Genomic DNA, 24,949 nt, shown 5'->3' on the forward strand with positions numbered 1-24,949 from the left:
TTAGGGTTTCAATGTCAGATATCCATAATGTCCTTTTTGATAACAAGAATGAACGTTCTGGCTATCTGCAATTACTTACTAACAGAAACTTCCATTTCAGGTATCTACAATCCATACAAATAAATACATTAGGATTAATAAAAATGTTAGTACACATATCCACAATTGGAATTAGGGCTAGTAATGACGCAATGAAGTTTAAGTTTTAGACATACCATACCATAAATGTTTCTTTTTTGCTTAAGTTAAATGTGCGTTTAAGTGCACGAGAGCAGTGGAAAAACTGCTCCGTGTGTGTTCTCATACTTGGCCAACAAAGCCGGTTCTGATGAGTGTCCATGGTTTGCATCCTCAGTATACCAAGTCCAAATTTTTTTTCAAAGTCTCACCAAAATCTTTCACAACACACCCAAGAAAAGCAGGAGTTGTATCCCCAACGGTTAAACTGTAAATTTTTAAAGTTTCGTGACATCACTCCCTCTCTGCCTTCTGCTTTCATCATTTTAATCTCCTGTGTCAGTGGAATTTTTCCTCCACCGGTGATCTGCTCTAAATAAGTTTGCCTTTTTTTTTTTGACAATTCTGACTGTCTCTAAGTGCTATGGTCAACATATTGTCAGAAGCCGCTTGGACACACCTCATTGCTGTTTGTTGATCTATTATTTATGATTTTCTAATGAGAAAAAAGCATACTAGAGTGCTATGATATTTTCATGTGAATGAACATTTATTATTGCAGTTGAAAATCCACTTATTGCCAAAGAAGCACAAACACATCTGGACACTTGATTTATTCCAAAGAAAGTGGAAACATTTAACAAGGACTTTCAGATTTAACATATTGCAGCTTTCTCATAAAAAAAAAAGAATCTGTACAATAAAAAGTTGATCTTCCACAACAAACCATCATAGTTATAACTTGAGTTTGCTGACAGAGAGCTCTTTGTGTTTCTTCTTATTTGAAGACTGGTCCTTCGCACTTTTGATCTGACTTTTGACCTGATCCTGCAGCTGAGAGAAGAAAGCTTGAGAGGAGCGCAGAGCCTTGTCCTTCCCTTCATCCTGAAACAAAGGAATGACATGTTAGTCGAGCCACCTCGGGAACATAGACAATATTATCTGATGATAATTTTCATTGTGGCATTAAACGGTGTGATCCTGGAAAGTGGAGGTAGATGCTGAGCAAATCAGTTTGACAATTCAAAACAGATGATCCAGTTTGTGATGGGAATATGCAGCTCAGCTGATTGAGGACACAGCACCGGTTCAAATCACTGCTCTTACTAGCCTCTATTCTTTGATTCATTCTTATTATACAGCCAATATGTGTGACAAATACAGGCACCCAGTGCATACTGATCTGAGCAATGCGTGGAAGAACATGAGAGAAAACACTTACCTTGAGTATCGTGGCTTTGCCTCCTTTAGTGAGTTTCTTCAGGTTTTCTGTGACTTCGGCCTTTGATAGCTTTCTGTTCTCCCCACCTTTACTGGCCTCTTTAAGTTTCTGCCTTTTCTCTTTCTCCTTGATCTTTACACGCTTCACCGTCTTCTTGTGGCGTCTCTCGCGCTTCTTGTCTGTTGAGGTCTTCTCAGTATCACCCAGAATATCTCCTGCTTTGTTCTTCTCCTGTGGTTAGAGGAGAGCATCATTATTAGACACACTGTGTAATTTAAAAAAACAAGATCTATGTTAATGTTAATAAAATGGATTGATGACAAACCTTGACTTCTTCTGGTGCGAGCAGTGTACCATCACTAGTGCTGACTGGAGCCACCTCCTCCATTGCAATGGATGGCATGTTAGACACCACTTTGACCTCAGGGACGGGCTGTGGACAAACGGTTACATCAATGCAGTTTTCAATACTACTACTAATAATATTATAATAATAATGCACTGGCTTGCTTCCCTTTGCAGTATATAATTTCCTGGGCACCATGTTCAAATTATCAGTAATCTGTTTAACTTTCACATTCATGCAGTTGCTCAGACATGTTTTGTGAAGTGACAGCATGATATACATTAACATATTACGTATAAAACCTTTAATGCATTAAGTATCACAGATTAAATTGAAGAGATTACGAGCCAGAGTCAGATCAATATTTTAGGCATATTCGGTGCCTTTCAGTCAGCACTGTCAGGCAGTACTTACTGGTTTCGGTGTGAAGTGGAAGTTGGAGAGAGCGTCCAACTTGAGGAAGACTGTGTCCATAAGCTTCTGAATTTCTACATGGGCTGGATTCTCCTCCTCCTTCTCTGTCTTTTGCTGAAATTTGGGGAAAAAAACAAAACAAAATAATGGATGCAGCACGCATTCATGTGTGTTGGAGTAGCTGTGAAAACAAGAAAAAAAGTCCAACCTGAGTCTGCTTGAGGTATTCTTGCTCATAGACTTCTGCTAGACTCTGTTTGCTCTTCTCATGGTCCAACGTTAGCCTTTTCTTGTACTCAAACACCTCCTCTTTGGGTTTCTCTTTGCGGACCACATCATCAAATGCCTTTAAAGGCAAAGGCACTGGGTTATAATCAGGTGACCAAAAAAAACAAAAAACACACCATATATTTTTTTCAGATGTGTAAAGTACAAGTTATTGTGACTAACCTGATCTTTAATTCGCTGTTTGATGATGTCTTCAAGCTGTAGTGTGGTTTCCTCTGTGATAGCAGGGGCTAAAAGAGCAAAGACAACATCTTGTTATCTGATTTGAAATCAAAAAGAAACTCCTGCCATTTTAATAGTGAACTTAATTCAACAACATAACCATAACACTGCTGTTAATTGTTTAAATCCATTACATCATACATATGTTTGCCAACATATGAACGTAAAACACACACACACACACACACACACACACACACACACACACACACACACACACACACACACACTGAGGAGTCACTCACCCATCCTGCATGTCTGCTCAAACTCCACATCTTCCTCCAGCATGCTGTTCTCTGGACGCGTCTGTGCCGTCACCTCTCCGGACAACTGCCAGGGTTTCTCTGCTAGAGCTGCATTCTCCAACTCCTCGATCTTCTGCGACATCTGCAGGTTGGAACAATAGTAGGATGATATAATAATAATAATAATAATAATCACTATAAGCAGTCAAATTGAAATCAGCTCTGCACTAAAACAACATAAGGGGCTGCATTAGTGGGGATGTGTTGCTTCACATCATCTGGTGAGACATAAAACACAATCCAGAGAGGCCAGATCTGTGAATTTGAATGATGAGTAAGGCCCTTTCAGACCTGCACCCCTTTAAGTTAATCTGATGGCAATTTAACATGTCGGTCTTTGTGAATTCTGAAAACGTTCTCAATAATTATGACTGCTGCATGGGCTATACAAACTGGCAAATCCGATTACCTTTTCTTGCCGTTTCTCAAACGATGACTTTGATTCAGAATTTGCTGAACTTCGTGATTTTCCTCCAAAAATGTCCTCCATGTCCTCTCCTTCGCTGCCCTCGTCCTCAGAGAGGTTAAAGGTCACTTTCTTATGAGATGCTTTGGACTGACCTCTCTCTTCATCCCTGAAAAGGGGTAAATACAAAGAAGCTGGAATCAACCACCCTCAACCAAATGCGCTTCTCTGACACATAATTATACACGTGACATGATTTTAATCACACTTACTCATCGTCGCCCTCCTCTTCATCATCATAATCATCTTCCTCGTCATCCATTTCTTCTTCACCTTCTTCCTGGCTTCCACCGATGCTGTCATCCTCGCCATCTGACTGGTCATCTGCTTTAGCTGGTTCACTATCCACAGCATCGAAGAAGTCCTTGTACTTGAGATTTCTGGAGCTATTTGCCTGTCAATATAAACAATAATCCATATATTTCCTGTTCTCTGTGCCGGAAATTAAAAATAAGAGAATAAGGGATAAAATACATACAGTGATTTTCTTCTGCTTTTTGGCAGAAAGTATCTGAACTAAGTCGAGATCATCCTCCTCATCAGAAGGCAGGTCCTGAAAATAGTCAACGTCGCTTTCCGCCCCATCCTCCTTTCCTTCTCTCTTGTCCATATCATCAAGAAACGACTCCATCTCTGACAGTTTGAAGAACTTGTCATCAACCTCAGAGGGGACCACCTTTGTCTGGGAGCCTTTCCTGCCAATCTCCTTCTTCTGTTTCTCTCGCTTCTCCAGAGCGTCCACATCAAAATCTAAATCAGAGTCCTCATCCATCGAGTCCTCTGCCCCGCCTTTGGCCTGCGCAGCCAATTTCTTGGGCTGTCTGGGTGGTTCTTCCTCTTCTTCATTTTCATCATCAGTGTCTACTTCTTCTTCTTCTGCTTCATCATCGTTGTCCTCCTCCTCCTCCTCTACCAGCAAAGTTAATGTCTCATCTGACAAAGCCTCATTAGCTGCATTCTGAAAATGTTTCAGCACAGCATTGTTCTGCAGCTCCAGCTCCTGCCAGATCTGCTCTTCATCAAAGTTTTCCACCACCAGCTGAGCCAACGGGCTGCCTTTATAATCTGCAGGCTCCTGAGCTTTTTGGAGGTCATACAGGGTCTTAGTGAGAGACGTAAAGTCTGCTGCCACTCCATCCTGAAGGCTGAAAAGGTGGAAACACACAATTAGTATGACAAGTCTGGTGTATTATTAATATAAAGGGGCTATTTTCTTATTTCATTGGTCCAAAAGACACCTATGACTTGTGCAGGGATGTGGTTTGTGATACTCGGTAAGAATATATTATCATAATAACAATATAATGTAATACATTCATCTGTGCATCTAGCATCAGGTGCTGGGATCATAATGTTAGTTATTATGGAGCGATGTGTCTTCTTTCTATAACAACTTGGTACTAAGATTTCTTTTAGAAACAACTTCAACTCCGCCTGAAATAAGGACGACCACCTCTAACATCATAAATTCATACACTTTTAGGAAATAAAACAATTACAGTCAGGATAAGAGTACAGTTGCTATTCCTAAAATGTTTAATGAATATGTCTAATGACATTGATTGGGGGAAGAGATGGATCAGAATCGGTGTGGTTTACCGCCTCTGCTTAACAGTTTACTGGATTAAAACTTGACTTTATACTTAACAAATCTTGAGTTTATATCAGTACATCTTTCATGTCTTCTAGACGTTTTAACTTCCAAATCTATTTGAGTTCAGGCACACATACTTTTGAAGTGTGCATTCAAGAGTCTCCCCCTACATTACACTGTTTAAACACTGACATTCAACAGGTTTGGTGAAACTAGATAATCTTCAAATGTAATGAATAAATAAAGAATATGACAAATACATCTTAAAAAAATCATGGTGCTACTTAAGTTAAGTTTTGTTCTTTTATTGATTACTCTCACATTTAAATGTATCACATTTAGACACAACATGTCTTGCAATTCATCAGGCATCACAATCACATCATCCTTATCTGATGCAGCAATTCATACGATAGTATTGATTAATTGTTTCTTCCATCTGTCTAAACACAGCTGTGTTAGCTGTTATGCGATATGATGAGCTGTCCTCTTTAGTCATTTACTGGACACTGAATGAAATCATGTTTAAAGCATGAGTTAGCTTTAGCTAACAGTTAGCTAGCTGAAGCTCTTCTCTTCAAACAAGCATAAACGACGCTACAACATTAACAACTTCTTTTCAACGACACAAACAAGTAAACAACAAACACTTGCCTCAGAAAGTCCTCTGGCTGGTCTGTGTTAGCATTTATTGTCTTTAAACACTCCTCCAGCACGCTCCACATATCTCCACTGGCCATCGCTTCCCCCACATGCGTGACTGTCTGTGTTGCAGGTAAACAGGCTCACCGAGAAACTCTTCCTCTACCGTTTGGTTCCGCCATACAAATATGGCGTCCGCCGTGCTGAAGGTTGCAGGTTTGTCTGTGCCAACAATTATTTAACCACCAAACATTTCTCTGTGGTCTAGTCTTCAAACTCAGACTTCAGTATGGTCGACCTCTGGTTTGTTGTTAAACATTAGCGTTACTCCGAGTTACTGTTCTCTCGTTCATCATGTTAACGTTACATCGTGGGTTTGTGTTGTTGCAGCGTTTGGGTACATTGTGCAATTTTTTGTTTTGTGTCAAAAAAGTAAGTGTATAACTCTAAAATGATTTCAGACCAGACATTTTGACGGATGCCATTAGCTGTACTGTACCCTGATGGAGTAGATGATTAGTGTTGTAACATACAATATGTTTATCAGTCATAAATTCATGCGCCGCAGTTAAACAATGTTCAAACCCTCAGACCTTTATTTGGACATGTAAGATGTACTTCATCCTAAATTTAGGAAAATGTGATTTTACAAACAACATGGCTTTAGCAGCACAGAAAAAAGGCTAATAAAAACTACGGAGGCCCGCAGTGGCCATAACAAAAAATGTGTATTAGAGAGGCCACGTTTTACCACACTGAGCGTATGAGATACAAGTCGTTCCCATGTTCACTAATTGATTTTCAATTAAATGCAATTAAACCGATTTCTTGGACTTTGTGCTTTGGTTTTGACTAGCCAACTTCCTTCATGTGAGTCGTGTATCAGTGCAATGACTCTTAAATAGTCACTCTCAATTATGGATTGTAGTTTAAAGGTGTAGTGGGGAAATTTAGTGGCATCTAGTACTGAATACCTCCCCGGCTCACCCCTCCCTGTTCCAAGTGTGTAGGAGAACCTATGGAGGCTGGCAAGTGGTCAGGCTCCCTTGCTTTTGTCTTTACTTTTTGTTTGGCTTAACAAGAAATATTATAAATATGGTAATTTGTCAAAATGTGGTTCCTCAAACTTCTCACAACACAATAGAATTTTTTTTTAATTCAACTTCTTCCTCCGACTGCTGCATTCGCACCACCAAATTCAAGCTGGCAGTTTAACATAGAAGTGACAGTCTTTTAGGTGTCTGTCCTGGGCTACTGTAGAAATATGGTAAAGCAACGTGGCGAGGGCCTGCCATGCTCCCTATGCAGATCTACTGAAAGCATAATTATGAATATTATATTCCATTTCTGCCTATAGATCCCCCTAAATCCTACACAGTGGGTCAATAAAAAGAGTAACAGGTTATACAGCAGGAAATGGGAGGTCATGCCTAAACCTAACCAATCAGAGATAGATTGTGGTAGAATGCTTGTGTTAAAAAAAGATTCACTTCTGGCTCCAAAAAACCAAGGTGGCGATGGCCCAAATGCCAAAAAATATATTGTAAGACCTGAATACTGGACCCAAAGATGGCACCTATTCAGTCCCACATTAACTCGCTTGGTGCATACTCCAAAAAAGGTTTCTAGCCTCCAACACTGGTTTGCTGCCCAATGAATATGCACAGTAATGTTCAGCCCATCACGCCTCTGGCCCAGATGGCTTGTGAATGGTTCATACCACAGCAGTGGTGTCTTTAAAAAAAGACTCTTCTGGCCAATAATTGACCATGTTTATAGCAAGAGGTGTTCTGGCTTTTACAATATTAAATATCTTTTTATTATCTTTTTATCTTATCTTTTTACTATAATATCAATTTGGAAAATGCTTTTTGGACCATAGGCGATTTATGGTTGCAATACAGCGAGTGGCCACATTGGAAGCAAGGTCTGGTTGACGTCACCGTGGCTATGTTCACTTCTTTTACAGTCTATGTGTGAACATCATACAGCTTTTTTGAAGAGAAGCAGGTGCAGAATATTCTGTATATATGATGCTGTCAGACACTGTGGAAGAAGGTGAATTTTCCATCACTGAAGCTACTCGAAGGGAAAAGAGGAGAGCTGTATGTAAAAACTACTAATCTCATTATAATTGACTCTTTCTATTCAGTGGCAGGTCTTTCCAGATGTTCTCGTCTCACGCTCCCAAGGGCGCATTCGACCACAGCGTCCCTCCGTCAGGGTGTTCCTGGACCGTTGTGGAACCTGGGGAGACTGAACCACATTGCCATTGCTGTCCCTGACATGGAGAAGGCCACAGCTCTGTATCGGGACGTGCTGGGGGCCACAGTGAGTGACAAGGTGCCGCTGCCCGAGCACGGCGTCTACACAGTGTTTGTGGAGCTCGGCAACACCAAGCTGGAGCTGCTCCATCCTCTGGGGGAGAAGAGCCCGATCGCTGGCTTCTTACAGAAGAACAAGTCTGGAGGGATGCACCACATTTGTATTGAGGTGAGGCAGCATTGATAGCGTGCTGTAGGGGTTCCAGTCAGTGAGATCCTCATCATGTACACCCAGTCAGCATTGTGTAGGGCCTGCTTTAACCCTCAGATAAGCTTGAATAGAAATTTTCACAGCAGACATTGTTATCTGTCACAGCAGAACAAGCACAGGTGTAACTGATAACATTCATGTGCAGAGTAGGCTTTTTTCACAGCAGATATCTGAGCCAGTCATACTTGGAAAAGCACAGGTCATCATAATGGTGCCATGAGGAATAAGTGTAATATTAAGTCAGCATTTACAATACTAGGCCCTGAAACCAAAGAAGCTAAGTAGAATTTAGCCATTTTTAACTTCATTAGTTACACCCATGAATGTAATGCATCCACGGTTACACCAGACATGTCCGTATGAATTTTGCCAGGTGAAGATCTGAGGTTAATGAAGTGAGTTCAAGTGATGGACAGGATGCGTCAGATTCTTTGGTTTTCTTATCCAGTCGTGTGTGTTTGATCCTAAGCACCCACCACTAAGACATAATGGTGCACAAGAAAATTTTTGATATGATTACTGGTACCATCGAAATATCCTCAGTGAGCAAGTCCAACATCAGGGCCCTGATGGCACTGAACACACTTTAGTGGAATCCATCCATTAGTCATTATTTATTAGCTGCACCTGTGTTTGATGAGTGAAAATGAATGGTCTAATGTTACAGTGATGGATTTGATAAATATAATCACTATAAACTTTATTCTGGAGTCTGACCGATAGATTCACTCATATTTGGTTATTACAGATATCTTTACCGATACATACACGTCGACAGTCGAGTAACAAGCATTAGAGAAATGTCAAAGAAATGAATGCAGTGCTCAACAAGTAGAAAAAATATTACAGTTTGTCCAGCAGAGAGCACTGACAAGTTGAAATTGTGAACTCTGTAATGTCCCAGTCAGTACGCCTTTAAAAAACACACACACAAAAAACAGAACAAATGCAAGGGTTGTTGGTGTTGTATGGTTATGTCTAAGAATAAATCGTTATAGGACTTTTTAAACTCTCAAATACCAAATCAGTGGCCAGTAACGGTCACTAATTTGGTCTTAAAGCAGTAAAGCTGCCTAAAATCAAATGTAACATGTTTTTGACTGCATGTCGTCAGTGCTGTCTGAGAAATGTACTTGTCTTTTGGTTCAGCCCATTGAAAGAGATCGTTCCTCTTGGTTGCAGGTAGACGACATTAACTCTGCAATAGCCGATCTGAAAGCGAAGAACATCAGAACTCTGTCGGCGGAGCCCCGGACAGGTGCTCATGGGAAACCAGTGATGTTTCTTCACCCTAAAGACTGTGATGGCGTGCTGGTGGAGCTTGAAGAAGCGTGAAGACCTCAGTCTGATGGGGACTATGATTGTGATTGTTAATTCACGGTCTGATGATCATTATAATAACTACTGTTGATTTTGTAATATAGTTCTTCATCACACTTAGATTTTAGGTTTTGAACTTCCCTTATCAAACAGGTGCCTCAAAGTTGTTCCTCCCATTTATTGTTGTTGAGTTGTTCTTGACTGTCCCGCTTCTTTGGGAATAAATTATGGTGTGGTGCAGTGGTTCTCAAACTTTTTCTGTCAGGCCCACCTTTGAAGGGACACAAAAATTCACAAAAAATTGTTGTGCAAGTAAAAAACTACTTCCATTTCAACTTTGTAAACTATTTTTTGTAAGAATTTGATCACTAAATTGCTCCATCAGACTGCTTTTTCAAAAACAAAGAAAATCAAATAGAAATTGCAATCACTTTGATGGAGCAATTTAGTTTAGTGTTATTGCTCTAAGGAACAAGTGGAGCCTACAGGAAGTCACTAGGCTAGCTGTTTCTCTTTGTCTATCTTTGTCATTTCAGCGTGTTGTTACTGGTGCTGCTGCTCTACTGTTCTGTGTCTGACGGGGAAACAAGTCGGTACTGAATGACAGACCTGCTCACATTTGGTATCTGGGTAAAACTGGTGCCAAATGAGCACTGTGGACTGTTATGCCATTAACTCAGTCAAAAATTGTGACAAAAAGCAAGAGCAAATAGTGCAGGAAAGTTAGGTTTCACAAATAGGGGACAGCAGTGAGTGAACTCCAACCTTTCTGAGGAGAAAAGAAATAAGGATGAAAGTTGATAGCAGCCAAAACGATTCACAGCAGAGGGAGACAGACACCAAACAGCTGATCCCAGCATCACAGGAGGACCAGTCAGTCACTGAACGTATCTCCTCATGTCATGTTGTGCAACTGGTGAGCAGCGACACACTGTCAGCTCTGAGCACGTTACACACACACACACTCATCACTGCAGAGAGCAGACACATACAGTGGCAGCTGTCACGTGCTCAAGCTCTCTGCTTGCTTGTTTGTATGATGTTTTGGGAATTAAAAAAAAAAAAAATCATCCATTACCCATAATCTTCATGGGTAATGAACCCTCCACCTGAGAGCGTCAAAACAAAGTGGGACAGAGAACCACACTGCGCTCTTGGAACAAGCTGCTGTTGTGGCCTATTCGTCTGTATCACTCGTGATAGTGAATGGAGCTCTCACAACTCCCATGAGGGAGGGTGGAAGTGACCTGAGGGCTGCAGCAGATCGTATTTACAACCTCGGAGACTCAGACTCTGTGACGTCAGAGATGACGCCATAGGTGACGTCTGCCCTGGCCCCACAGTCGCCACTTCAATTAAATCAACAAATGATCCAACCATGCTGTATTTTTCTAGTCCTTCATAAAGTCTCGCATATTGTCCTGTTTACTGATACTGTAACTTGGCAGAGTTTGATTGAATTATAGACCTTAACGCTCACAACTTCTTCCATTCATTCTCTATGGGAGCGCTGATCTCTACCGATGTAATACCATTTGTGGCCCCAAGTGGCAATTTGGTGGCGTTTCCCCGTTTTGGACCAAAGTCAGGGGAGCCTATTAGATTTCCCGTCGTAGTGCCGGACAGAAAGAAAAATACACAGAAAGACACAGTTCCAGTATATATATATTTTGAAAGACAAAAACGCCAGTTTCAAGTATTTTTACAAACAAGTACAACCAAATATTATAAATAAAAATAATCTACAAATTCTATACAATATTTGTTTAGACAGCACGTTACCAAGGTAACACAGAGGTACTGAAGACTATTTCTGATAAACAGGGAGCCTGAGTGAAGCCTGGATATGTTAACTTCATTAAAGTCATTAAACCGCTGACCCTGTTATTGATCACTTTTAATGTGGTAAATCGGCCAGCAAACAACTGGCAGCCAAGACAGTGGAGGAGGGGGGATTGGAAAAATACGCTGACCCCGGGGTCAAGGAAATTCCCGTTTTGGGAGCCGACACCAAACTGCCTCTTTTTTGCCTCATCCACCTCCAAACCCGTTGGAAAAAAGTTATTGATGACTTTTAATGTGGTAAATCGGCCAGCAAACAACTGGCAGCCAAAACAGTGGATTGGGAAAAAACGCTGACCCCGGGGTCAAGGAAATTCCCGTTTTGGGAGCCGACACCAAACTGCCTCTTTTTTGCCTCATTCACCTCCAAACCCGTTGGAAAACAGTTATTGATCACTTTTAATGTGGTAAATCGGCCAGCAAACAACTGGCAGCCAAAACAGTGGAGGAGGGGGGATTGGGAAAAAACGCTGACCCCGGGGTCAAGGAAATTCCCGTTTTGGGAGCCGACACCAAACTGCCTCTTTTTTGCCTCATCCACCTCCAAACCCGTTGGAAAACAGTTATTGATCACTTTTAATGTGGTAAATCGGCCAGCAAACAACTGGCAGCCAAAACAGTGGAGGGGGGATTGGAAAAAAACGCTGACCCCGGGGTCAAGGAAATTCCCGTTTTGGGAGCCGACACCAAACTGCCTCTTTTTTGCCTCATCCACCTCCAAACCCGTTGGAAAACAGTTATTGATCACTTTTAATGTGGTAAATCGGCCAGCAAACAACTGGCAGCCAAAACAGTGGAGGAGGGGGGATTGGGAAAAAACGCTGACCCCGGGGTCAAGGAAATTCCCGTTTTGGGAGCCGACACCAAACTGCCTCTTTTTTGCCTCATCCACCTCCAAACCCGTTGGAAAACAGTTATTGATGACTTTTAATGTGGTAAATCGGCCAGCAAACAACTGGCAGCCAAAACAGTGGAGGAGGGGGGATTGGGAAAAAACGCTGACCCCGGGGTCAAGGAAATTCCCGTTTTGGGAGCTGACACCAAACTGCCTCTTTTTTGCCTCATCCACCTCCAAACCCGTTGGAAAACAGTTATTGATGACTTTTAATGTGGTAAATCGGCCAGCAAACAACTGGCAGCCAAAACAGTGGATTGGGAAAAAACGCTGACCCCGGGGTCAAGGAAATTCCCGTTTTGGGAGCCGACACCAAACTGCCTCTTTTTTGCCTCATCCACCTCCAAACCCGTTGGAAAACAGTTATTGATGACTTTTAATGTGGTAAATCGGCCAGCAAACAACTGGCAGCCAAAACAGTGGCTCTTTTTTGCCTCATCCACCTCCAAACCCGTTGGAAAACAGTTATTGATGACTTTTAATGTGGTAAATCGGCCAGCAAACAACTGGCAGCCAAAACAGTGGAGGAGGGGGGATTGGGAAAAAACGCTGACCCCGGGGTCAAGGAAATTCCCGTTTTGGGAGCCGACACCAAACTGCCTCTTTTTTGCCTCATCCACCTCCAAACCCGTTGGAAAACAGTTATTGATGACTTTTAATGTGGTAAATCGGCCAGCAAACAACTGGCAGCCAAAACAGTGGAGGAGGGGGGATTGGGAAAAAACGCTGACCCCGGGGTCAAGGAAATTCCCGTTTTGGGAGCCGACACCAAACTGCCTCTTTTTTGCCTCATCCACCTCCAAACCCGTTGGAAAACAGTTATTGATGACTTTTAATGTGGTAAATCGGCCAGCAAACAACTGGCAGCCAAAACAGTGGAGGAGGGGGGATTGGGAAAAAACGCTGACCCCGGGGTCAAGGAAATTCCCGTTTTGGGAGCCGACACCAAACTGCCTCTTTTTTGCCTCATCCACCTCCAAACCCGTTGGAAAACAGTTATTGATGACTTTTAATGTGGTAAATCGGCCAGCAAACAACTGGCAGCCAAAACAGTGGATTGGGAAAAAACGCTGACCCCGGGGTCAAGGAAATTCCCGTTTTGGGAGCCGACACCAAACTGCCTCTTTTTTGCCTCATCCACCTCCAAACCCGTTGGAAAACAGTTATTGATGACTTTTAATGTGGTAAATCGGCCAGCAAACAACTGGCAGCCAAAACAGTGGAGGAGGGGGAATTGGGAAAAAACGCTGACCCCGGGGTCAAGGAAATTCCCGTTTTGGGAGCCGACACCAAACTGCCTCTTTTTTGCCTCATCCACCTCCAAACCCGTTGGAAAACAGTTATTGATGACTTTTAATGTGGTAAATCGGCCAGCAAACAACTGGCAGCCAAAACAGTGGAGGAGGGGGAATTGGGAAAAAACTCTGACCCCGGGGTCAAGGAAATTCCCGTTTTGGGAGCCGACACCAAACTGCCTCTGTTTTGCCTCATCCACCTCCAAACCCGTTGGAAAACAGTTATTGATCACTTTTAATGTGGTAAATCGGCCAGCAAACAACTGGCAGCCAAAACAGTGGATTGGGAAAAAACGCTGACCCCGGGGTCAAGAAAATTCCCGTTTTGGGAGCCGACACCAAACTGCCTCTTTTTTGCCTCATCCACCTCCAAACCCGTTGGAAAACAGTTATTGATCACTTTTAATGTGGTAAATCGGCCAGCAAACAACTGGCAGCCAAAACAGTGGATTGGGAAAAAACGCTGACCCCGGGGTCAAGGAAATTCCCGTTTTGGGAGCCGACACCAAACTGCCTCTTTTTTGCCTCATCCACCTCCAAACCCGTTGGAAAACAGTTATTGATGACTTTTAATGTGGTAAATCGGCCAGCAAACAACTGGCAGCCAAAACAGTGGATTGGGAAAAAAAGCTGACCCCGGGGTCAAGAAAATTCCCGTTTTGGGAGCCGACACCAAACTGCCTCTTTTTTGCCTCATCCACCTCCAAACCCGTTGGAAAACAGTTATTGATCACTTTTAATGTGGTAAATCGGCCAGCAAACAACTGGCAGCCAAAACAGTGGATTGGGAAAAAACGCTGACCCCGGGGTCAAGGAAATTCCCGTTTTGGGAGCCGACACCAAACTGCCTCTTTTTTGCCTCATCCACCTCCAAACCCGTTGGAAAACAGTTATTGATGACTTTTAATGTGGTAAATCGGCCAGCAAACAACTGGCAGCCAAAACAGTGGAGGAGGGGGGATTGGGAAAAAACGCTGACCCCGGGGTCAAGGAAATTCCCGTTTTGGGAGCCGACACCAAACTGCCTCTTTTTTGCCTCATCCACCTCCAAACCCGTTGGAAAACAGTTATTGATGACTTTTAATGTGGTAAATCGGCCAGCAAACAACTGGCAGCCAAAACAGTGGATTGGGAAAAAACGCTGACCCCGGGGTCAAGGAAATTCCCGTTTTGGGAGCCGACACCAAACTGCCTCTTTTTTGCCTCATCCACCTCCAAACCCGTTGGAAAACAGTTATTGATGACTTTTAATGTGGTAAATCGGCCAGCAAACAACTGGCAGCCAAAACAGTGGAGGAGGGGGGATTGGGAAAAAACGCTGACCCCGGGGTCAAGGAAATTCCCGTTTTGGGAGCCGACACCAAACTGCCTCTTTTTTGCCTCATCCACCTCCAAACCCATTGGAAAACAGTTATTGATGACTTTTAATGTGGTAAATCGGCCAGCAAACAACTGGCAGCCAAAACAGTGGAGGAGGGGGGATTGGGAAAAAACGCTGACCCCGGGGTCAAGGAAATTCCCGTTTTGGGAGCCGACACCAAACTGCCTCTTTTTTGCCTCATCCACCTCCAAACCCGTTGGAAAACAGTTATTGATCACTTTTAATGTGGTAAGTCGGCCAGCAAACAACTGGCAGCCAAAACAGTGGAGGGGGGATTGGAAAAAAACGCTGACCCCGGGGTCAAGGAAATTCCCGTTTTGGGAGCCGACACCAAACTGCCTCTTTTTTGCCTCATCCACCTCCAAACCCGTTGGAAAACAGTTATTGATGACTTTTAATGTGGTAAATCGGCCAGCAAACAACTGGCAGCCAAAACAGTGGAGGGGGGATTGGAAAAAAACGCTGACCCCGGGGTCAAGGAAATTCCCGTTTTGGGAGCCGACACCAAACTGCCTCTTTTTTGCCTCATCCACCTCCAAACCCGTTGGAAAACAGTTATTGATGACTTTTAATGTGGTAAATCGGCCAGCAAACAACTGGCAGCCAAAACAGTGGAGGGGGGATTGGGAAAAAACGCTGACCCCGGGGTCAAGGAAATTCCCGTTTTGGGAGCCGACACCAAACTGCCTCTTTTTTGCCTCATCCACCTCCAAACCCGTTGGAAAACAGTTATTGATGACTTTTAATGTGGTAAATCGGCCAGCAAACAACTGGCAGCCAAAACAGTGGAGGAGGGGGGATTGGGAAAAAACGCTGACCCCGGGGTCAAGGAAATTCCCGTTTTGGGAGCCGACACCAAACTGCCTCTTTTTTGCCTCATCCACCTCCAAACCCGTTGGAAAACAGTTATTGATGACTTTTAATGTGGTAAATCGGCCAGCAAACAACTGGCAGCCAAAACAGTGGATTGGGAAAAAACGCTGACCCCGGGGTCAAGGAAATTCCCGTTTTGGGAGCCGACACCAAACTGCCTCTTTTTTGCCTCATCCACCTCCAAACCCGTTGGAAAACAGTTATTGATGACTTTTAATGTGGTAAATCGGCCAGCAAACAACTGGCAGCCAAAACAGTGGAGGAGGGGGGATTGGGAAAAAACGCTGACCCCGGGGTCAAGGAAATTCCCGTTTTGGGAGCCGACACCAAACTGCCTCTTTTTTGCCTCATCCACCTCCAAACCCATTGGAAAACAGTTATTGATGACTTTTAATGTGGTAAATCGGCCAGCAAACAACTGGCAGCCAAAACAGTGGAGGAGGGGGGATTGGGAAAAAACGCTGACCCCGGGGTCAAGGAAATTCCCGTTTTGGGAGCCGACACCAAACTGCCTCTTTTTTGCCTCATCCACCTCCAAACCCGTTGGAAAACAGTTATTGATCACTTTTAATGTGGTAAGTCGGCCAGCAAACAACTGGCAGCCAAAACAGTGGAGGGGGGATTGGAAAAAAACGCTGACCCCGGGGTCAAGGAAATTCCCGTTTTGGGAGCCGACACCAAACTGCCTCTTTTTTGCCTCATCCACCTCCAAACCCGTTGGAAAACAGTTATTGATGACTTTTAATGTGGTAAATCGGCCAGCAAACAACTGGCAGCCAAAACAGTGGAGGGGGGATTGGAAAAAAACGCTGACCCCGGGGTCAAGGAAATTCCCGTTTTGGGAGCCGACACCAAACTGCCTCTTTTTTGCCTCATCCACCTCCAAACCCGTTGGAAAACAGTTATTGATGACTTTTAATGTGGTAAATCGGCCAGCAAACAACTGGCAGCCAAAACAGTGGAGGGGGGATTGGAAAAAAACGCTGACCCCGGGGTCAAGGAAATTCCCGTTTTGGGAGCCGACACCAAACTGCCTCTTTTTTGCCTCATCCACCTCCAAACCCGTTGGAAAACAGTTATTGATGACTTTTAATGTGGTAAATCGGCCAGCAAACAACTGGCAGCCAAAACAGTGGAGGAGGGGGGATTGGGAAAAAACGCTGACCCCGGGGTCAAGGAAATTCCCGTTTTGGGAGCCGACACCAAACTGCCTCTTTTTTGCCTCATCCACCTCCAAACCCGTTGGAAAACAGTTATTGATGACTTTTAATGTGGTAAATCGGCCAGCAAACAACTGGCAGCCAAAACAGTGGATTGGGAAAAAACGCTGACCCCGGGGTCAAGGAAATTCCCGTTTTGGGAGCCGACACCAAACTGCCTCTTTTTTGCCTCATCCACCTCCAAACCCGTTGGAAAACAGTTATTGATCACTTTTAATGTGGTAAATCGGCCAGCAAACAACTGGCAGCCAAAACAGTGGATTTGGAAAAAACGCTGACCCCGGGGTCAAGGAAATTCCCGTTTTGGGAGCCGACACCAAACTGCCTCTTTTTTGCCTCATCCACCTCCAAACCCGTTGGAAAACAGTTATTGATGACTTTTAATGTGGTAAATCGGCCAGCAAACAACTGGCAGCCAAAACAGTGGAGGAGGGGGGATTGGGAAAAAACGCTGACCCCGGGGTCAAGGAAATTCCCGTTTTGGGAGCCGACACCAAACTGCCTCTTTTTTGCCTCATCCACCTCCAAACCCATTGGAAAACAGTTATTGATGACTTTTAATGTGGTAAATCGGCCAGCAAACAACTGGCAGCCAAAACAGTGGAGGAGGGGGGATTGGGAAAAAACGCTGACCCCGGGGTCAAGGAAATTCCCGTTTTGGGAGCCGACACCAAACTGCCTCTTTTTTGCCTCATCCACCTCCAAACCCGTTGGAAAACAGTTATTGATCACTTTTAATGTGGTAAGTCGGCCAGCAAACAACTGGCAGCCAAAACAGTGGAGGGGGGATTGGAAAAAAACGCTGACCCCGGGGTCAAGGAAATTCCCGTTTTGGGAGCCGACACCAAACTGCCTCTTTTTTGCCTCATCCACCTCCAAACCCGTTGGAAAACAGTTATTGATGACTTTTAATGTGGTAAATCGGCCAGCAAACAACTGGCAGCCAAAACAGTGGAGGGGGGATTGGAAAAAAACGCTGACCCCGGGGTCAAGGAAATTCCCGTTTTGGGAGCCGACACCAAACTGCCTCTTTTTTGCCTCATCCACCTCCAAACCCGTTGGAAAACAGTTATTGATGACTTTTAATGTGGTAAATCGGCCAGCAAACAACTGGCAGCCAAAACAGTGGATTTGGAAAAAACGCTGACCCCGGGGTCAAGGAAATTCCCGTTTTGGGAGCCGACACCAAACTGCCTGTTTTTTGCCTCATCCACCTCCAAACCCGTTGGAAAACAGTTATTGATGACTTTTAATGTGGTAAATCGGCCAGCAAACAACTGGCAGCCAAAATAGTGGATTGGGAAAAAACGCTGACCCCGGGGTCAAGGAAATTCCCGTTTTGGGAGCCGACACCAAACTGCCTCTTTTTTGCCTCATCCACCTCCAAACCCGTTGGAAAACAGTTATTGATGACTTTTAATGTGGTAAATTGGCCAGCAAACAACTGGCAGCCAAAATAGTGGATTTGGAAAAAACGCTGACCCCGGGGTCAAGGAAATTCCCGTTTTGGGAGCCGACACCAAACTGCCTCTTTTTTGCCTCATCCACCTCCAAACCCGTTGGAAAACAGTTATTGATGACTTTTAATGTGGTAAATCGGCCAGCAAACAACTGGCAGCCAAAACAGTGGAGGAGGGGGGATTGGGAAAAAACGCTGACCCCGGGGTCAAGGAAATTCCCGTTTTGGGAGCCGACACCAAACTGCCTCTTTTTTGCCTCATCCACCTCCAAACCCGTTGGAAAACAGTTATTGATCACTTTTAATGTGGTAAATCGGCCAGCAAACAACTGGCAGCCAAAACAGTGGATTGGGAAAAAATGCTGACCCCGGGGTCAAGGAAATTCCCGTTTTGGGAGCCGACACCAAACTGCCTCTTTTTTGCCTCATCCACCTCCAAACCCGTTGGAAAACAGTTATTGATGACTTTTAATGTGGTAAATCGGCCAGCAAACAACTGGCAGCCAAAACAGTGGAGAAGGGAATTGGAATAAAACGCTGACCCCGGGGTCAAGGAAATTCCCGTTTTGGGAGCCGACACCAAACTGCCTCTTTTTTGCCTCATCCACCTCCAAACCCGTTGGAAAACAGTTATTGATGACTTTTAATGTGGTAAATCGGCCAGCAAACAACTGGCAGCCAAAACAGTGGAGGAGGGGGGATTGGGAAAAAACGCTGACCCCGGGGTCAAGGAAATTCCCGTTTTGGGAGCCGACACCAAACTGCCTCTTTTTTGCCTCATCCACCTCCAAACCCGTTGGAAAACAGTTATTGATGACTTTTAATGTGGTAAATCGGCCAGCAAACAACTGGCAGCCAAAACAGTGGAGGAGGGGGGATTGGGAAAAAACGCTGACCCCGGGGTCAAGGAAATTCCCGTTTTGGGAGCCGACACCAAACTGCCTCTTTTTTGCCTCATCCATCTCCAAACCCGTTGGAAAACAGTTATTGATGACTTTTAATGTGGTAAATCGGCCAGCAAACAACTGGCAGCCAAAACAGTGGAGGAGGGGGGATTGGGAAAAAACGCTGACCCCGGGGTCAAGGAAATTCCCGTTTTGGGAGCCGACACCAAACTGCCTCTTTTTTGCCTCATCCACCTCCAAACCCGTTGGAAAACAGTTATTGATGACTTTTAATGTGGTAAATCGGCCAGCAAACAACTGGCAGCCAAAACAGTGGAGGAGGGGGGATTGGGAAAAAACGCTGACCCCGGGGTCAAGGAAATTCCCGTTTTGGGAGCCGACACCAAACTGCCTCTTTTTTGCCTCATCCATCTCCAAACCCGTTGGAAAACAGTTATTGATGACTTTTAATGTGGTAAATCGGCCAGCAAACAACTGGCAGCCAAAACAGTGGAGGAGGGGGGATTGGGAAAAAACGCTGACCCCGGGGTCAAGGAAATTCCCGTTTTGGGAGCCGACACCAAACTGCCTCTTTTTTGCCTCATCCATCTCCAAACCCGTTGGAAAACAGTTATTGATGACTTTTAATGTGGTAAATCGGCCAGCAAACAACTGGCAGCCAAAACAGTGGAGGAGGGGGGATTGGGAAAAAACGCTGACCCCGGGGTCAAGGAAATTCCCGTTTTGGGAGCCGACACCAAACTGCCTCTTTTTTGCCTCATCCACCTCCAAACCCGTTGGAAAACAGTTATTGATGACTTTTAATGTGGTAAATCGGCCAGCAAACAACTGGCAGCCAAAACAGTGGATTGGGCAAAAACGCTGACCCCGGGGTCAAGGAAATTCCCGTTTTGGGAGCCGACACCAAACTGCCTCTTTTTTGCCTCATCCACCTCCAAACCCGTTGGAAAACAGTTATTGATGACTTTTAATGTGGTAAATCGGCCAGCAAACAACTGGCAGCCAAAACAGTGGAGGAGGGGGGATTGGGAAAAAACGCTGACCCCGGGGTCAAGGAAATTCCCGTTTTGGGAGCCGACACCAAACTGCCTCTTTTTTGCCTCATCCACCTCCAAACCCGTTGGAAAACAGTTATTGATGACTTTTAATGTGGTAAATCGGCCAGCAAACAACTGGCAGCCAAAACAGTGGAGGAGGGGGGATTGGGAAAAAACGCTGACCCCGGGGTCAAGGAAATTCCCGTTTTGGGAGCCGACACCAAACTGCCTCTTTTTTGCCTCATCCACCTCCAAACCCGTTGGAAAACAGTTATTGATGACTTTTAATGTGGTAAATCGGCCAGCAAACAACTGGCAGCCAAAACAGTGGAGGAGGGGGGATTGGGAAAAAACGCTGACCCCGGGGTCAAGGAAATTCCCGTTTTGGGAGCCGACACCAAACTGCCTCTTTTTTGCCTCATCCACCTCCAAACCCGTTGGAAAACAGTTATTGATGACTTTTAATGTGGTAAATCGGCCAGCAAACAACTGGCAGCCAAAACAGTGGAGGAGGGGGGATTGGGAAAAAACGCTGACCCCGGGGTCAAGGAAATTCCCGTTTTGGGAGCCGACACCAAACTGCCTCTTTTTTGCCTCATCCATCTCCAAACCCGTTGGAAAACAGTTATTGATGACTTTTAATGTGGTAAATCGGCCAGCAAACAACTGGCAGCCAAAACAGTGGAGGAGGGGGGATTGGGAAAAAACGCTGACCCCGGGGTCAAGGAAATTCCCGTTTTGGGAGCCGACACCAAACTGCCTCTTTTTTGCCTCATCCACCTCCAAACCCGTTGGAAAACAGTTATTGATGACTTTTAATGTGGTAAATCGGCCAGCAAACAACTGGCAGCCAAAACAGTGGATTGGGCAAAAACGCTGACCCCGGGGTCAAGGAAATTCCCGTTTTGGGAGCCGACACCAAACTGCCTCTTTTTTGCCTCATCCACCTCCAAACCCGTTGGAAAACAGTTATTGATGACTTTTAATGTGGTAAATCGGCCAGCAAACAACTGGCAGCCAAAACAGTGGAGGAGGGGGGATTGGGAAAAAACGCTGACCCCGGGGTCAAGGAAATTCCCGTTTTGGGAGCCGACACCAAACTGCCTCTTTTTTGCCTCATCCACCTCCAAACCCGTTGGAAAACAGTTATTGATGACTTTTAATGTGGTAAATCGGCCAGCAAACAACTGGCAGCCAAAACAGTGGAGGAGGGGGAATTGGGAAAAAACTCTGACCCCGGGGTCAAGGAAATTCCCGTTTTGGGAGCCGACACCAAACTGCCTCTTTTTTGCCTCATCCACCTCCAAACCCGTTGGAAAACAGTTATTGATCACTTTTAATGTGGTAAATCGGCCAGCAAACAACTGGCAGCCAAAACAGTGGATTGGGAAAAAACGCTGACCCCGGGGTCAAGAAAATTCCCGTTTTGGGAGCCGACACCAAACTGCCTCTTTTTTGCCTCATCCACCTCCAAACCCGTTGGAAAACAGTTATTGATGACTTTTAATGTGGTAAATCGGCCAGCAAACAACTGGCAGCCAAAACAGTGGATTGGGAAAAAACGCTGACCCCGGGGTCAAGGAAATTCCCGTTTTGGGAGCCGACACCAAACTGCCTCTTTTTTGCCTCATCCACCTCCAAACCCGTTGGAAAACAGTTATTGATCACTTTTAATGTGGTAAATCGGCCAGCAAACAACTGGCAGCCAAAACAGTGGAGAAGGGAATTGGAAAAAAACGCTGACCCCGGGGTCAAGGAAATTCCCGTTTTGGGAGCCGACACCAAACTGCCTCTTTTTTGCCTCATCCACCTCCAAACCCGTTGGAAAACAGTTATTGATGACTTTTAATGTGGTAAATCGGCCAGCAAACAACTGGCAGCCAAAACAGTGGAGGAGGGGGGATTGGGAAAAAACGCTGACCCCGGGGTCAAGGAAATTCCCGTTTTGGGAGCCGACACCAAACTGCCTCTTTTTTGCCTCATCCACCTCCAAACCCGTTGGAAAACAGTTATTGATGACTTTTAATGTGGTAAATCGGCCAGCAAACAACTGGCAGCCAAAACAGTGGAGAAGGGAATTGGAAAAAAACGCTGACCCCGGGGTCAAGGAAATTCCCGTTTTGGGAGCCGACACCAAACTGCCTCTTTTTTGCCTCATCCACCTCCAAACCCGTTGGAAAACAGTTATTGATCACTTTTAATGTGGTAAATCGGCCAGCAAACAACTGGCAGCCAAAACAGTGGAGGAGGGGGGATTGGGAAAAAACGCTGACCCCGGGGTCAAGGAAATTCCCGTTTTGGGAGCCGACACCAAACTGCCTCTTTTTTGCCTCATCCACCTCCAAACCCGTTGGAAAACAGTTATTGATGACTTTTAATGTGGTAAATCGGCCAGCAAACAACTGGCAGCCAAAACAGTGGAGGAGGGGGGATTGGGAAAAAACGCTGACCCCGGGGTCAAGGAAATTCCCGTTTTGGGAGCCGACACCAAACTGCCTCTTTTTTGCCTCATCCACCTCCAAACCCGTTGGAAAACAGTTATTGATGACTTTTAATGTGGGAAATCGGCCAACAAACAACTGGCAGCCAAAACAGTGGATTGGGAAAAAACGCTGACCCCGGGGTCAAGGAAATTCCCGTTTTGGGAGCCGACACCAAACTGCCTCTTTTTTGCCTCATCCACCTCCAAACCCGTTGGAAAACAGTTATTGATGACTTTTAATGTGGTAAATCGGCCAGCAAACAACTGGCAGCCAAAACAGTGGAGGAGGGGGGATTGGGAAAAAACGCTGACCCCGGGGTCAAGGAAATTCCCGTTTTGGGAGCCGACACCAAACTGCCTCTTTTTTGCCTCATCCACCTCCAAACCCGTTGGAAAACAGTTATTGATGACTTTTAATGTGGTAAATCGGCCAGCAAACAACTGGCAGCCAAAACAGTGGAGGAGGGGGGATTGGGAAAAAACGCTGACCCCGGGGTCAAGGAAATTCCCGTTTTGGGAGCCGACACCAAACTGCCTCTTTTTTGCCTCATCCACCTCCAAACCCGTTGGAAAACAGTTATTGATGACTTTTAATGTGGTAAATCGGCCAGCAAACAACTGGCAGCCAAAACAGTGGAGGAGGGGGGATTGGGAAAAAACGCTGACCCCGGGGTCAAGGAAATTCCCGTTTTGGGAGCCGACACCAAACTGCCTCTTTTTTGCCTCATCCATCTCCAAACCCGTTGGAAAACAGTTATTGATGACTTTTAATGTGGTAAATCGGCCAGCAAACAACTGGCAGCCAAAACAGTGGAGGAGGGGGGATTGGGAAAAAACGCTGACCCCGGGGTCAAGGAAATTCCCGTTTTGGGAGCCGACACCAAACTGCCTCTTTTTTGCCTCATCCACCTCCAAACCCGTTGGAAAACAGTTATTGATGACTTTTAATGTGGTAAATCGGCCAGCAAACAACTGGCAGCCAAAACAGTGGATTGGGAAAAAACGCTGACCCCGGGGTCAAGGAAATTCCCGTTTTGGGAGCCGACACCAAACTGCCTCTTTTTTGCCTCATCCACCTCCAAACCCGTTGGAAAACAGTTATTGATGACTTTTAATGTGGTAAATCGGCCAGCAAACAACTGGCAGCCAAAACAGTGGATTGGGAAAAAACGCTGACCCCGGGGTCAAGGAAATTCCCGTTTTGGGAGCCGACACCAAACTGCCTCTTTTTTGCCTCATCCACCTCCAAACCCGTTGGAAAACAGTTATTGATGACTTTTAATGTGGTAAATCGGCCAGCAAACAACTGGCAGCCAAAACAGTGGATTGGGAAAAAACGCTGACCCCGGGGTCAAGGAAATTCCCGTTTTGGGAGCCGACACCAAACTGCCTCTTTTTTGCCTCATCCACCTCCAAACCCGTTGGAAAACAGTTATTGATGACTTTTAATGTGGTAAATCGGCCAGCAAACAACTGGCAGCCAAAATAGTGGATTGGGAAAAAACGCTGACCCCGGGGTCAAGGAAATTCCCGTTTTGGGAGCCGACACCAAACTGCCTCTTTTTTGCCTCATCCACCTCCAAACCCGTTGGAAAACAGTTATTGATGACTTTTAATGTGGTAAATCGGCCAGCAAACAACTGGCAGCCAAAACAGTGGATTGGGAAAAAACACTGACCCCGGGGTCAAGAAAATTCCCGTTTTGGGAGCCGACACCAAACTGCCTCTTTTTTGACTCATCCACCTCCAAACCCGTTGGAAAACAGTTATTGATGACTTTTAATGTGGTAAATCGGCCAGCAAACAACTGGCAGCCAAAACAGTGGAGGAGGGGGGATTGGGAAAAAACGCTGACCCCGGGGTCAAGGAAATTCCCGTTTTGGGAGCCGACACCAAACTGCCTCTTTTTTGCCTCATCCACCTCCAAACCCGTTGGAAAACAGTTATTGATGACTTTTAATGTGGTAAATCGGCCAGCAAACAACTGGCAGCCAAAACAGTGGATTGGGAAAAAACGCTGACCCCGGGG

The 24,949-nt window shown here is 45.1% G+C and overlaps 2 protein-coding genes across 2 annotated transcripts; one reads left to right on the forward strand and one right to left on the reverse strand.

Moving 5' to 3' along the window:
- Positions 1 to 752: 752 nt before the first annotated feature.
- On the reverse strand, positions 753 to 5,811 carry mphosph10 (M-phase phosphoprotein 10 (U3 small nucleolar ribonucleoprotein)). The gene is made up of 11 exons (XM_070827586.1): positions 5,689 to 5,811; positions 3,919 to 4,585; positions 3,653 to 3,834; positions 3,384 to 3,549; positions 2,915 to 3,056; positions 2,610 to 2,677; positions 2,368 to 2,505; positions 2,160 to 2,273; positions 1,725 to 1,832; positions 1,400 to 1,630; positions 753 to 1,062 (listed from the first exon to the last, which is right to left on the reverse strand). The coding sequence occupies exons 1-11, from the start codon at positions 5,772 to 5,774 to the stop codon at positions 913 to 915; spliced, it is 2,052 nt and encodes a 683-aa protein (XP_070683687.1). The 5' UTR covers positions 5,775 to 5,811; the 3' UTR covers positions 753 to 912.
- Positions 5,812 to 5,851: 40 nt separating this feature from the next.
- Positions 5,852 to 9,866, forward strand: mcee (methylmalonyl CoA epimerase). The gene is made up of 3 exons (XM_070833181.1): positions 5,852 to 5,892; positions 7,829 to 8,169; positions 9,394 to 9,866. Exons 1-3 carry the CDS (start codon positions 5,865 to 5,867, stop codon positions 9,544 to 9,546), a joined length of 522 nt encoding a protein of 173 aa, XP_070689282.1. The 5' UTR covers positions 5,852 to 5,864; the 3' UTR covers positions 9,547 to 9,866.
- Positions 9,867 to 24,949: the final 15,083 nt, after the last annotated feature.

This window comes from Pempheris klunzingeri, chromosome 1 (genome assembly GCF_042242105.1).
Source record: "Pempheris klunzingeri isolate RE-2024b chromosome 1, fPemKlu1.hap1, whole genome shotgun sequence".
Lineage (NCBI taxonomy): Eukaryota > Metazoa > Chordata > Actinopteri > Acropomatiformes > Pempheridae > Pempheris > Pempheris klunzingeri.

What these genes read in the sequence shown, in the direction of transcription:
- mphosph10 (XM_070827586.1), bottom strand. Translation starts at nt 5,774, where the DNA reads ATGGCCAGTGGAGATATGTGGAGCGTGCTGGAGGAGTGTTTAAAGACA. An exon ending in TGAGCAGACATGCAGGATGG is followed by an intron (nt 2,678 to 2,914) that starts GTGAGTGACTCC and finishes TTGCTCTTTTAG; the next exon opens with CCCCTGCTATCACAGAGGAA. An exon ending in GCAAAGCCACGATACTCAAG is followed by an intron (nt 1,063 to 1,399) that starts GTAAGTGTTTTC and finishes CCTTTGTTTCAG; the next exon opens with GATGAAGGGAAGGACAAGGC.
- mcee (XM_070833181.1), top strand. Translation starts at nt 5,865, where the DNA reads ATGGCGTCCGCCGTGCTGAAGGTTGCAG. An exon ending in CGCCGTGCTGAAGGTTGCAG is followed by an intron (nt 5,893 to 7,828) that starts GTTTGTCTGTGC and finishes CTTTCTATTCAG; the next exon opens with TGGCAGGTCTTTCCAGATGT. An exon ending in TGCACCACATTTGTATTGAG is followed by an intron (nt 8,170 to 9,393) that starts GTGAGGCAGCAT and finishes TCTTGGTTGCAG; the next exon opens with GTAGACGACATTAACTCTGC.